General features: G+C 38.9%; 1 protein-coding gene across 3 annotated transcripts in view; it reads right to left on the reverse strand.

Moving 5' to 3' along the window:
- Window positions 1-12,286, reverse strand: part of OSMR (oncostatin M receptor) — a 29,415-nt gene extending 17,129 nt beyond the window's left edge. Inside the window, exons 1-7 of one of the 3 annotated variants that reach the window (XM_064641606.1) lie at window positions 12,156-12,274; window positions 9,788-9,870; window positions 9,535-9,651; window positions 6,192-6,250; window positions 5,523-5,619; window positions 2,376-2,545; window positions 534-693 (exon numbers count right to left, since the gene is read on the reverse strand). In XM_064641606.1, the coding sequence (XP_064497676.1) occupies window positions 534-693; window positions 2,376-2,545; window positions 5,523-5,592 (400 nt within the window). In that variant the 5' untranslated portion in view covers window positions 5,593-5,619; window positions 6,192-6,250; window positions 9,535-9,651; window positions 9,788-9,870; window positions 12,156-12,274. Of the gene's footprint in view, window positions 1-533; window positions 694-2,375; window positions 2,546-5,522; window positions 5,620-6,191; window positions 6,251-9,534; window positions 9,652-9,787; window positions 9,871-12,155 lie in introns of all 3 variants that reach the window. The other 2 variants (XM_064641607.1, XM_064641605.1) reach the window with 2 other exon arrangements.
- Window positions 12,287-13,463: the final 1,177 nt, after the last annotated feature.

Here is a 13,463-nt window from a genome sequence, read left to right on the forward strand (position 1 = left end):
TTCATTCAAAGTGACATAAGGACCTGACTTGCTCCTTCATTCCAGGTGACATGAGGAGCTGACTCACTCCTTTCTCTCTGCTTCTGTAATACTAATCAAAGCTATGAAACCAGACAAAAGCAACACATGCATCAGATCATGTAGTCATAGCAATGCGCTTCATCTCCTCTCCATGAGTCTGGGGCAGGGATGTATTTGACCTGGTGATAGATTATGCTACAGCCTTTCCAAGATCCCAGGCCACTCCATATACTGCATTTTTAATGCATGAGCAAAAAAAGCTCTGAAACTTTTGGTCTACTAGTTCAGGAAGATAGTCTGCAAATTCTAACAATGACTGAAGCACTGCTATTATTGCCAACAAAAAGTAAGGAATTTGTTAGTGTTTAGAGATTAATGAGTTCAAAACGGATTCTTGATTTGATGTCACTTCTCCTGAACTGTCCTTCACAATTACAGACAATGGTGAATTACAAACTAGGTTTGTACTATAAAAAAATAAAGCAAATATTGCAAAATCTTGTTTTACTTACCCAAGACAGTCTCCCACAGACTCCACTCACTCCAGATTTTTGATGTTTCTGCTTTGGTCCTGATTCTCACTGCATGAGACATACACTCCAAAGGTATGTCTGAATACCATATCCAGTGAAGAGGCTTTCCTAATTTATCAAGTGTGACATTACGAAACTCCTACAAACAAAGACCAGGAAGGCAAAGTATTGAAAACACAGCAGTGTGTAGACACTCTGTAGACACAGTATTTGGAAACACAATCAAAGGCAGTGAGAGAGAGAAAGCTCAAAGGAGGAAAATGCTTTTGAAAAACGAAACTCTGAAATCCCACTCACTACCTATGATCTCATATTAAGTAACCATTAGCTAATTAACTACTTACAGATCTGTACTGGCAGCAGTAGGGTGACTGATGCGCTGACATATTTGTGAGTCAGGCCTTACCTCTCATGATGTGGATTCACTGCCAGAGACTTTAAGTAGGTTATTTGTGCCTGATATTACATGAGTAGTATCATGCACAGATGCTGCTGCCTACAAATGCATCCTGGGTTACATATCACCATTCCTGGAGTGATTTAAAACACACGTAGATGCAGCACTTAAGGACCTGGTTTAGTGGTGGACTTAGCAGTGCCAGATTAATGGTTGGACTCAATGATCGTGAAGATTTTTTACAACCTATAAGATTCTATGATTCTATATATTTTTGTATTTTTTAAAGCAACCATACCAGATTTTCATCACATAGACCCATGCTATTTGTATGGGTTGTACTGAAGCCTGGGCTCACACTGACCACTAGAGAATTGCTCTCTAGTACTGCTTCCCATCAGCAACACCTGCACTTGCATATTATTACTGCTCTGAGAAAAACTCTGCAATCAGTTCAAAATTTACTTTCTCAGTTACAGCCCTGAGAAATGTAGTCACTGATTTGGAAGTTATAGGGGCTGTTTGTGTTTTGGTAGGAGCAGACTCACGGAGTTTCTTTATTGGTACATATTCTTCAGAAAAACACAGAAGTAAATAGGTTCTTGTGTGGTAGTTACATCCAAAGTAACCTGTTTGTTTTCCTTGTCATGTTTATTACGAGTAACAGAACACACTACATCATTGGATTTGAAAAGCTCTTACTTCCTACCAGCAAGTTAATAACAGTTTATTGAAGGATAATCTGAAAAAAACAAAACTTAATTGTTTGTAGCTGTAAGGCCCCAGTTATTGACTTCAGGGTTAGATCTACTCATGGGGTGTTAAAAACCCTATCCAATGTATCAAAGTGGTAAAAATCTTTGGAACTGCACAGAGGTCATCTGCAGTGAAGATGTGGTTCTTCTGAATATTAGATCAAATACTACCAGCTAGGCTGATAAGAATAAATTGTGATTCTTAACAGTGCCTATCTTATTTTATTGATCACTGATTTCTGAAAAAATAAGCCCTTCACTGTTTTATGTGCTTTTTCATGAACAGCAACTTTAAATGAGCCAGAGCAGTTTTTCAGTTTTACTAAGTTTTAATATGCACGTTTCATATTCTTCCATAATCCAGGTGACTCATAATAGGTTAAAACATGACTAAAACATTGCCAAAAGATTTTGTCAAACTCAAAGGAAAGGAAATTTTCTTTGGAGACTGTTCTCACACTGAAGTCACAAAGAGGGGAAAACACCTGGAACAGGCCTAAGCCTATGAATTGGGTGATCTCCTCCTCTTCAGAAAATTTGGCAGATCTAAGTGTTAAGGAAAACTACTACGATAGGGACTTTGCAAAGAGACATCACTACTTCTTCCTTTCCCTTTAGCTTCCTTTATATTGTAAAAGACTAGTATACTTCTTTTCAAAGTACACTTACTGTCAACACAGTAGTAGAAGTAGTTTCATCTGTTCGATTGACTTGTATTTCAAAAGACATTGCCAGCTTAGCATCATGTGCTGACTTGACAACATCCCATTCCACTAGCAGCCGCTGGAGAGCCAAATCCTTGGAAACGTTAAAGTAAGTTACTGGAAACACATCAGATTCTAGGAGCACAAAAAGGACACAAAAATATTGCTGTTTAGCTAAATTACAAAGCAGATCTGAAACAACAGTGGTTAGAGGTATGATAGGTTCCACACTAGATGGTTCTGAAGGAAAAAACCAAAACTGATCAAGACCCATGCTGCTGATAAAAAAAGCAAAGATAATTTTTCATCTTAAAGAACCAGCAGGCTAAAATGAGAATCTCAGTAGTCCTTTCTACCATGACATTTGGTATGCTATTCAATTTCTTTATGCCCTCAATTTACTAGCTATTTTATGGGAATACAAATCCAACCTTTCATATTTTTATGAAGAGGAACAACATAATGTATTAATAGGGATTAAATTCCAAGAAATCCCAATCCCAACAAGCCTACTTATCATTAGGGCAGAAACTTTGGGCTCAGGTTTGATCTCTGATAAAATGCAGATTAAATTAGTTAATGCAAAACAAGTATTTGAAGAGGATAGATCAAGAGATTCCCTCCAGTAGCTAGCTCAGATGACATTCTAGTATTAAGCACATTCCTAGTTGTTCTACACAGAACTTAAGCACCTTAGTTGGAGCTGTGGATCCTTCTATTGGAATTAAACACCTAGTTTTAATGGCACATCCATCTATGGGTCTGGAGTTAATTCCCATAATAAAATAAAGTTTAAAAGTCAGACTAAAGTCTCTTTTGTTGCTGGGAAAGAAAAGGCCCTGTGAGAACATTATTCTGCTGAAAACTACAGATAACTTCATAAGTGGTTCCTCTTTTCAGATGTTTGCTTTGTCACCCCTCCCAAAAAAACCCTAACTCTTGGAAGAGATGAAATATAGTACTCGCTGATTTGTAACTTCTTTCCTTCCTGAAAAATAAACAAACACAAACGCCCTAAACTTGATCTGGTTGTTAATGAAGCCAGGGAGCTGGAACGGCCAACTAACTAGGCTCTTTCTTTTGCCACAATTGCTTTCCAAGGTGCTTCTGCTTGTTACAAATGACAGGGGCAGAATGTTTATGCTGACTGGGACACAGAAAAGAAGTCTCAGAATTAGCTGCATCTTTTGATGAAACAGAACTCATTCTGTGCATTCCTGCCACACCACAGTCCTCAGGGACACAACAGATTGAGAGACCTCAGCAGATCCTTCTCACAAAGTTGCCACCTCCACTCATCAGCCAGATGTGCTTCACCAACTGAATTACCTGAGCCTTTCACAGAGTATCACTAGCAGGAAACATGAGCATTCAGAAGATTTAGATTGAGAATCTGCATTTTGATAGATGCTTCTGGCAGACATCAGGTATCCAAACCACTCTGCAACTTATCTTGTGGTGTCTGCTCCGCACTAACTTCTGTGCAGCATTTTCCCTACATATGGATTTTTTCATTAGCTGTAGGGAATGAAAGGCTCAAGAGAAGCTGCAGTTCTAACAATCTGTGATCACTCAAAGGAAGCAAATAAAACTTTATAAACTTTATATATTTGTTAATTATGAGAATACAGACACTGACACAGCTTAGTTGCTTATACAAGTCCAGCCTATAATTGAAGAATAAATGGAGGAAATAATGTATTTTACTGTTAGTTCCAAGATACTAAAAAATGCTAGAAGAAAGGAAGAAACAAATACACCTAAAAGAAATGCCAGCCAGCTGGCAGAAAACACTTCCTTTTTCAGGGTGCAGCACTAAAACAAACCCCAGCATATCTTCTGAGTTTCCCCATCCTTCTTCTGCTCTTTCTTCAGCCAATTCTAATTGCAAGTGTCACTACTATGCCTATTGCACTGATGATGAACCTTCCTCTGTTCTCTACATCTGTCTCGTTTTGTCCAAACTAAAATATTATTGCTTTTTTCACGATGGAGAATATTTTCCCCTGCCACATTTAGTTAACTTGATAAAAACCACAAAGGTCTCATTAGTTTCTGGTTTTTAATCCATCTGTACAAGTGTCCCTCAACTATCTCTTTTCAGCTAGGTGACATATCACTTCAAACCTCACACAATTTTGTTTTCCACTTACTCTGGCATAACACAGTCTAGATCACCAGTTAGAGCTTATACACAGTACCAACAAAGAGAAGAAACAATATAGTTAAGGTTATATCCAAGATCTCGATGGCCATTGAGTTACAATGTGGATATTAAAGAATTTTTTAGCATAATTTTAAGATGCAGAAACATCTGTAGCATTCAGTTATAATATTCTCCTCCTAACAAACTGAAACTATCAAGGCCTCTTTAAGACTTGTTTTAACTTGAAAGCTAACTCAAGACTATGTGAATAGCTTAATGATTAACAACAGAGATGAATTTTATGCCTAAAAAATTGCATGTGAAAACAAGTGACCAAGTTATGGTAATGCAGTAACCGTTTGGACTTGCCCGCATTACAAAGTTTTGCCACTCTAGGAGCACGGGTAACAGAGCCTCAAAACTGGGAACTGGCACCTTGCATGAGTGGTGTGTGAACACACAAATTTCAAGGTTGAAGAGAGGCAAAATGTCTGAAACTCCCTTCAGTATTATAACAAATATATTTACACAAACCCCCCCCATCTCTCTTCTTTCTTTGCCAACTTAATTAAGGCAATAAAACTTCCATAATGCAGACTAGAGCCTGGTAAGGTCTGCCTTCTTAATGGTGGTCACAGAAAAGTCAGTGAAAATTTTTCATCTCTTTTTTTTTTTTTTTCTTCTAATGGAGTCATTAAAAAAAGTAAAAAAAAAGAAAGAGGGGAAGCAAATAAATAAATACACTTTGACTTCATATCTTTGCAAGTCATCGATTCAACAGGCAATTTTGCATAATGGGGTCACAAAAAGTAATAATACAAGTTGCTTTGCCACCTTAAAAAAGAAAATCATTTGATTAAGTGTGTAACATGTTGCTTAATCACAGACTTAGAAGTAAGCAAGTCCAAAGCTTCAACTGCTGTAGATTGGTTCCAAATAAAAAAAAATGTACGTTCAGACACTTACCTTGCTGTGAGTATGTAGCATAGCAAGTCTGTAGGGGGAGCAGTACTGCCAGAAGCATGAAGTGATTCATCCTTTGTCCACCTTTTCCTGCACAAGACTTATCAGCAAAGAAGACATTTTTAATTATTTGTCTTTTTAGGAGAAATGCATGCCAAACAATAGACTAGACAATATTACCGTATTTAAAAATGAAAAAATAAAAACCTAATCACATGAACTCCAGTTTAAGATAAATTCAGGAAGAACGGACAAAGAAAGATAGGGAATGAAAAAAACACTCTTGGTTTTGGGACCTGGTTAGACATAGAGAGAACACTACAATCAAAAATTTCAATTGAGTTCAAACTAATAAATCACTAAACTAATAAATTAAAGTTTTCCATCCACTTATTTCAAAGAAATATTGAAACAAAAGTTTCTCCTGATATATTTTGGCTTTCCTCCTGCACAAGAAACAAGATATCCATCCTAACAAGCCAAAAGAAGGTATTAAGTAGGACACTATATGGAGGGCTTTAGCTAAACTGGAGTTGAAATACACATATCAAAGTCTTAGCACATTCCATTCCCAGAAGGACCATCATCTCAAGCAACACAGAGCTCTATCTAGCATTCCTTTTGTAGCTTTTACACTCATATTTTGACAGTATGAAAGAAACTGTGTCTGACTTGCACAGCCCAGGTCTGAAGGACTGATTGTATGTCAGATCTCAGAAGACATGAATCACCTGCAAATTTCCCCATGCAGAAAAGAAAGGAAAATATTCAGCACCAGTACGGTTAAAGCTCTCAGGCACAGAGGGTACTGGAGTACAAACAACAGGAACAGGACAATGGATATAGCTATCTTTAGCTTAGAACTTCTACGTTTTACATTTCTGGAGCTGCGTAGAACACCGATAAAGTGAGTCTTCTATCACTGCTTTCATAACAGAAGTTGAAAACACTTAGCAGGAGATAACCAGAATGACCCATCTCCATAAAATTGAGCCAAGGACAGAACATTTACTGATTTCAGATGGGCCAGAAATTCTCTACATAATTTATTCCTAGCAGAAAACCTCCAATTTAATACCTCAGAGCTACAGACTGTTTAATAAGTTTAATTACATTCAATGGTTTTGAGAAACTCTGAATTTCTCCAAAGGATCAGAAGAGAAGATTCTATTTTTTTTTCAGTATGTTTTTAAAGGTTACACGAACACTGTAGAGAAGTCCTGCACGCAGCGCTGCAACCCAGGGCTCAATGGGTTGAGCTGCAGCATTCCCCAAATTCTCCTTGTGAGTTCAAATGCTTCACATGGAGGGCCCTGCACTTAACATGCGAGAGTTGTCTTGCACAATGTATAGGCTTCTGCAGTCTTTCTTGCCATTATACTAATATCCTCAAAAGTGTTTAAATAACGTTAAAATCAACACGTATGAAGAATCCAAATATTTTTGAGAAGCTAGGCCTAACTCACATGCAACTAACAGACCATTCCAAGAACTGATTTAGGGAAATCTGATTTTTTTCTAGATTTCTAAATTTAAACTCTTTTGTCACCTGATCAAATTTTGTATCTTAAAGGGAAAATAATTTGTTATGGTTTTTCTGGAATAAACAAGATAGAATGGCTCTTTCTTACAGAGCAGAGAGTGTGAGTGACACAAAAAGTAGATTATGTCAAAACTTCTGGTAGCTCTTCAGTAGATTGCTATTCTTTTGAATTGTTTGAAATTAATATTGAGACACTTTTTTCTTTTTTTTTTTTCCTTCTCTTTTCTTCAGAAAAAAAGGTGAAAATACAACTGCCTTGAAGTCAAGGGAGTCGACTTCTGCTCTAAGACTATTTAACACAAGGGTGGTCGGCTGGGTTCAGCAGCATATCTCCTGAGCTAATTACATCAGCATGATGAAAACCTGGCCCCACAGGACTCCTAATTTTGTAAACGTCTTTGGGGTTGGACAGACAAAATTTGCTCTATTTATTATGCATCATTTAAATTCAACAGCAAATACAGTGGGAAGGTATTGTGGAAGTAATGACATATTAGACTATTTGTTTAAATTACTTCCTATTTAGAAAACAAATCTAAACTCTTTTACACTCTTAAGAGGCATTCTCTACTGTTGTCATGAAACAAATGCCTAATGTAACTATCTTGCTCTAGTCATTTCCACTGTCAGTTCACTAACGACTCCACCTAGATCACTTTTATTGATGCAAATGCCTTATGCTACCAAAGGGCAGTGTAATATAATAAATGATTACCAAAATATAAACGTATTTTGGATTATGACAATGATTTTCACTATTCAGTATGTTATTATTCTAGTTTAAAACTGCATAATAAATGAATTGTGGTAATACGTGCAATTGTAGGTAACAAAGCAGTTGTCATCAGGAAAGTCCTAAAATCCACTAACAAAAAGTAAATTTAAATACATGAAACATTAGTTAAAAAAAAGAAATATGGTCCTTAATATATGAGTAATATTTTGCATTACATCATCTTTATGCAGAAATATCTGCCTGAGACTAACAAATTAATCACACGTCGTATTTACTACCAACTAATGTCAAGCACTTACTTTGTATTATAAATAATTAAGTACTTTTATAAAATAATAATTTAAAAATCTGCATCTTGGTTACAGCTTTATAAAATACATTATCAATTTCATCAAAACAACAACAACAACATGATGATAATAAATTAACAACATCCTTGCCAAAAGTGAAAATAATTGAACAACAAAGGGAACGAAAACAAGTAGCCAGGGAAGGTTTTTAGGTGTCTAAGCAATTCACCACCCTGAAAGAGGCCAATCTGAAGAGATATGAATATCACACCATTATGCCACTGTTAATCTAAGAATTAATTACTGGCGACTCTTTCCTTTTAAGCCTAAGAGAAGATATGTTTTGTCACTATGCTCCAATCTGGAACATCTGTGTACTTTGGTCCACGAATTGCAGATAAGAACAAGAAATTCTTTGTCAGTAATTTTGAATATTGTCTAGAAACACATAATTTTAATACTTTTTTCCCTTTCTAGCTACTTTCGTCATTGACATAATTTTGCAAACGCATTTTTCAGCCTATCGCAGAATCACAGAGCAGTTTGCCTAATTGCGTTTTCAAGAACTCCAGGGATGGAGATTCCACAACTTCCCTAGGTAAATTGTTGCAGTGCTTAACCACTCTCCCTGTGAGGGTTTTTTCCTCCTTGTATTCAAACATGCATTTTGTCCTTATGTTCATTTAAAGAGAATATCTTTTTATATTCTCTTTATATTCCTATTTCTCCTTATATTTTCCTTGGTGCAAGTTACACCCATTTCCTTTGCCCTTTGTCTGTACACCTCTGCAAAAAGCTTAGCTCTGTCTTTTCAGCTTTCTTTGTACAGTGAGCCCAAAACTGTACACAGTCATTTACATATTGCCTCATTTGTGCCAAATAGAAGGAGATAATCACTAAGCTCCAATTCTCTGCCATCAACAGCAACACTAATTACAGCTCTATTTTCTGTGTTGAACCTGGTTTTTGAGACACATTGCAAAATGATCTATAAAATGGGGGATAACACTAAGTTGCAATCTGAAGTCAGTTGGGCACAAAATAATCTGTCTGACCTACGGAAGTTAGCTGACCAATAAATCTTGCATTTTACCCTATATTCGTTCCCCTTTTAAAAATTTAAAATCTGTGGGGGGAATAAAGCAGATCAGTCTGTAGCCTAAATCACTGATAGATTTTTTTAAAATCATGACTGTATAGTCTACTGGTAATTCTTCCTGTTGGAAAAATGTAACCTGGGGTGTGACAAAACAGATACAGATGGATTGAGGTTTCCCTAGCCTAACTTGAAATTAATCAGGACTGGTAGATACTTCAACAGAACAGAAACATTTTGGGGACCTGACAGAAATTGCAATAATATTCAGAAGAAACAGGAATTGTTCAGAGACCTGACAATTAAAGAAGAATCACTCAAGAAGTAAAGACAGCATAGGAGCAAATTACCTTTGAGTAAATGAAATCTCCTTAAGTAGATAGTTTGTGAATATTTTAAATAAATTATCTCCAGGTAAACTATTTCTCATTCAGAGCAAAATTCTGGCTTAGATGATCCCTGTAGTCCTGTCCAGGCCAATGCCAGGGATGAGAGGAAAAAGAAATTCTCGTTATTCATCTGCAAAACACACCTAAGATAAACATTTCGTCAAACCCCTCCTCAAAGTCTTTGAAGCACCAAAATTCAGCTGAAACCTCTTACCAGATCAGGCTCGCAGTGTCCAGGAGTCATTGGCCGGGAGCTGGAGCCATACAGTGCAAATATTGTTTCAGCACCTGGAATACCTGTGTGTGTAAGAAAAGGAAGCCCCTGCTATGAACATATTATGAACATCATAGTTAACTGCAGAGTTAATCTGTTTTGTAGCAATCTTCCTAAAGGCACATATTTCAAATCATATTTCATATAACTTTCCTTTCTCAGTGTCCTTTTCTTTGCTTATTTAAAACTGCCCTAACATGGCCATAACAACACAAGCCATATCCTTAAATGAACCACAGGCTGGGAAAAGAAATGTTTCCAGGTGCTAGGATTCAAAAAACCGAATCTATTTAAAGTACTAGAGTATTAGATAGGGATATCGAGTCATAACCACCATGAATCAAATAAATTTTTCTAAACCAAACATGGAAGAGGACTATCAATGAGGCAACTACAGAAATAATACTACTTTGAATTTATATAAATCCATAGTTCATCCTGTGTTCTAATTTCCTCTACTTCATAGACAGACTGAGGATAGGAATCACAATCCAAGCTCCTACTACACAAGATTGATAACATTTAGTGGCATTTTAGTGTCAAAACCCAATAAGCTCTTTCCATAGCCTCCAAACTCCCTAGAAAGTAAGGCAGCCCACAAGCAGATTAACTTATCCTCCTGATGTGTTTCTTTTCCTCTTAAATAAACAGATAACTAGGTAAGTGTCAAAAGGACCAGAAGGCCCCAATGATTTGTAAAAGACCCTACAAAGTAGTGTGCCTCCACTCTCCTGATTCCTGCCATTCCCAGTATATCCTTTGCAAAATCAACAGTGCAGAGCTGACATCCAGCTCCGGCAGCTTTACTTGAAACAGTGAGCAATGTCTAACCACCAGGAAATTAGGGAGTGTCGGTAAAGCCATGCCTGCTGAAACATCCTACAACTAAATAGATCCCTCTTTAAAATAAACATCATACTGTTTACAGAAAATTTGATTTTCAGTTATGGGGGAAAAAAAAAGGAACAGCTGAGATACCACATTCTAAAGTACATGAATCCTTCCTTTAGTCCTTGTACTTGCGTTCTTCTTTTAAAGATGTTTTCAGTTACACTTGGTGCACAAAATACATCTATGTGTAAGACAGCGAAAGCTCTTGATAAGCCTTTGAAATCTAATGGGTGAGCAACAAATTTAAAAAGCTGCACTTGGAAGAAAGTAGTTTCTATAATTAAGGTCTGATATGCATGTAATAATTTGACCACTTAGAGGTAGCTTTATTTCCTGTGTTTTGGTAAGTAGAAAGCTCTTTAAGCTCTTTAATGCATTCTGTTGATTTTCTAAAAAGCTTTGCCAAAATAAGAAAATATGTACTTCAAGGTCCCCAAAAGACTAGAATCTGAAGAAAAAAAGCAGTAAAAATAGGGGGGGAAATGGGGTCTAAAAACATAAAGCAATTAACAAACTGTGTAAAACTAGTTCTGCTCTATCAGGAAAGGAATGTTAATAATTGTAGAGAAGGAATCACATAACAACAGAAAAACTTGTTTTACCATGTTTTTCAGGCATCGACTCTTAACTTGGTTAGGTTTACTGCCCTGGAGTAGGGACTGGAAGAGGCAGGAAATATTCAGATAGAAAGAGAAATAAAAACGTTATGCGCAAAAAAAAAAAAAAAAAAAAAAAAAAAAAAAAATCAAACTAAAAAAATCAGGAACCACACTAGAATTTATGATGTTTTCTCACTCACTCCAATGATTTTGAAATTAAACTATGGATTTCATCAGCTTAAAAGAAAGTAAGAGCAAGAATTTTCTCTGTATGATGCCAGATTCAAAGATCCTGAAGTCTTCTTGAATCAGCAGGAACAGGAGATGCTAACACCAAACCTAATCACCTGGCAGGTGTAGCATCCTCGTCCCATGAGGTACCTCACCTAAGTAATTTTTGCTCAGGTCAAATCAGGAGCTTTTAATCTGCAGCTAAGCAGTAATAGCTTGAAAGCAGAAAAGGCTAGGCGGTCATTAACCGCCTTAAATTCATCGGGGTGTGATGATGCTGGCGGGGTTTCGGGAGGAAACTACGGCTCCCACCACTCAAGAGCACCCACTCGTGCCGAGGGGGTGCCTGGAGAACACGGGCTGAAGGGCAAGCAAAAGGCAGAGAGGGCTTAGGGGGCACCAGAAAGGCTAAAAATCAGAGTAAAAACTCCACAGCGCGTTTCAAAACAAGCGCCGGGGTAGAATGGTGGGTGTTCCTCAGCGGGGCAGGCTGAGCGGCGCTCGCCGAGGGCGAACGGGACCTCCGAGGGAGGGGAGGGGAGCTTTGTTGAGGGAACGAGGGACAAGGGGACACCAGCATCACTCACCTGCAGCCGAGAGCAGCCACCTCGGGACCAGCAGACACCTGGGGGCAGACGGGACCCCCAGCGCCGGGACGCGCCGGCCGCTCGGGCAGCGCAGGGAAGCGGCTCGGCCGCCCCTCCCCGGGCAGGGCGGTGTCTCCTCCCACCTCGCCGAGCCGGCTGAGCCGAGTTTCGGGAATTTCCCCCCCGCTCCGGGAAGTGCGGCCTGTTCCCTTGGCTGGCTTCCCGAGGACAGGATGCGGGCTGCCCTCCGTCCCCTCCTCCAGGCGCCCGCGGTGCCCCCGGGGCGTGGAGGGGCTGCAGGGTCCGGGCTGGGACCCGGGGGGGCCGAGCAGGGACGGGCAGGGGACAGGCAGGGGTAGCCTGAGATGACCAGGGAGGGCAGAGAATGTACATTTTCCCGGCCCCTCCAGTCCCCAGCAGACAGAAAGCGCAGGCAGGAATGATGTCTCAAAGGCTGCTTTATCTCTTATGTCATGGCCCGGGGTACCTATGTCTCCCTGGTCTGGCTCCGGGAGGCAGGAGCGGTCACTTTGGTCACGAAGGCAGAGGGGGTGAAGAGGTGGCCTGGTGGTCGCAGCAAGGCTCGGGGTCGTAACCGTTCTGGTGCAGCGCCTCATTCCCTCATGCAGCTGACCCACGGAATCTCTCTCTGAAAATACGTTGAGTAAGATTAAAGTCTTCAGTCCCAATATCACATAAAGCACGAAGGGAGACCAGGAGCTGACCGTATCTGTTGCCCTGCCCTTCAACTGAGGGCCCCCAGCTGACTGGTCTCAGTCAGGGAGGTACAGCGTGACACAAGCTGCCTGGCTACATCAGAAGATGTAGAGAAAGTTTTGCTTAAAGCTTTTGCTTATCCTTGTCAGTGTGTCCATGGTGAAGGTTTCTCCAGTTTGTAGCACTGAGGTCTTCTGTCTCTTACTTTCTTTTTTTTAAGCTACATTTGTAGGTTAAACACAGTGTACCTATTAGGATACTGCTTTCCTTACTTTCTTTTGGATTACCTCATATTCTTAAAGCTTGGTTGCTTTTGGTCGGGAGGATGAGATCTGCAAAGTTCAGCCTTATAGGCTATATTACTTATTATAGCTCTCAATATATAGTTTGCCAATTTTTTTGTAATAGAATAGTGTTGCTCCCTTATACTTTGCTTCTGAACCACTTCAGCACCTTGATCCTTCTTTTCTGCATTGCTGTCTAGCCAATTGTTCCCTACCTCATTTTATTGCAGTGATTTCTCTTACTTCCCTCTATTAAGTGACACCCTGTTTCTTAGTCAGGTATTCCATTTTCTTATTATGCTTTTGC

The sequence above is a fragment of the Pseudopipra pipra genome, chromosome Z (assembly GCF_036250125.1).
Source record: "Pseudopipra pipra isolate bDixPip1 chromosome Z, bDixPip1.hap1, whole genome shotgun sequence".
Taxonomy (NCBI): domain Eukaryota; kingdom Metazoa; phylum Chordata; class Aves; order Passeriformes; family Pipridae; genus Pseudopipra; species Pseudopipra pipra.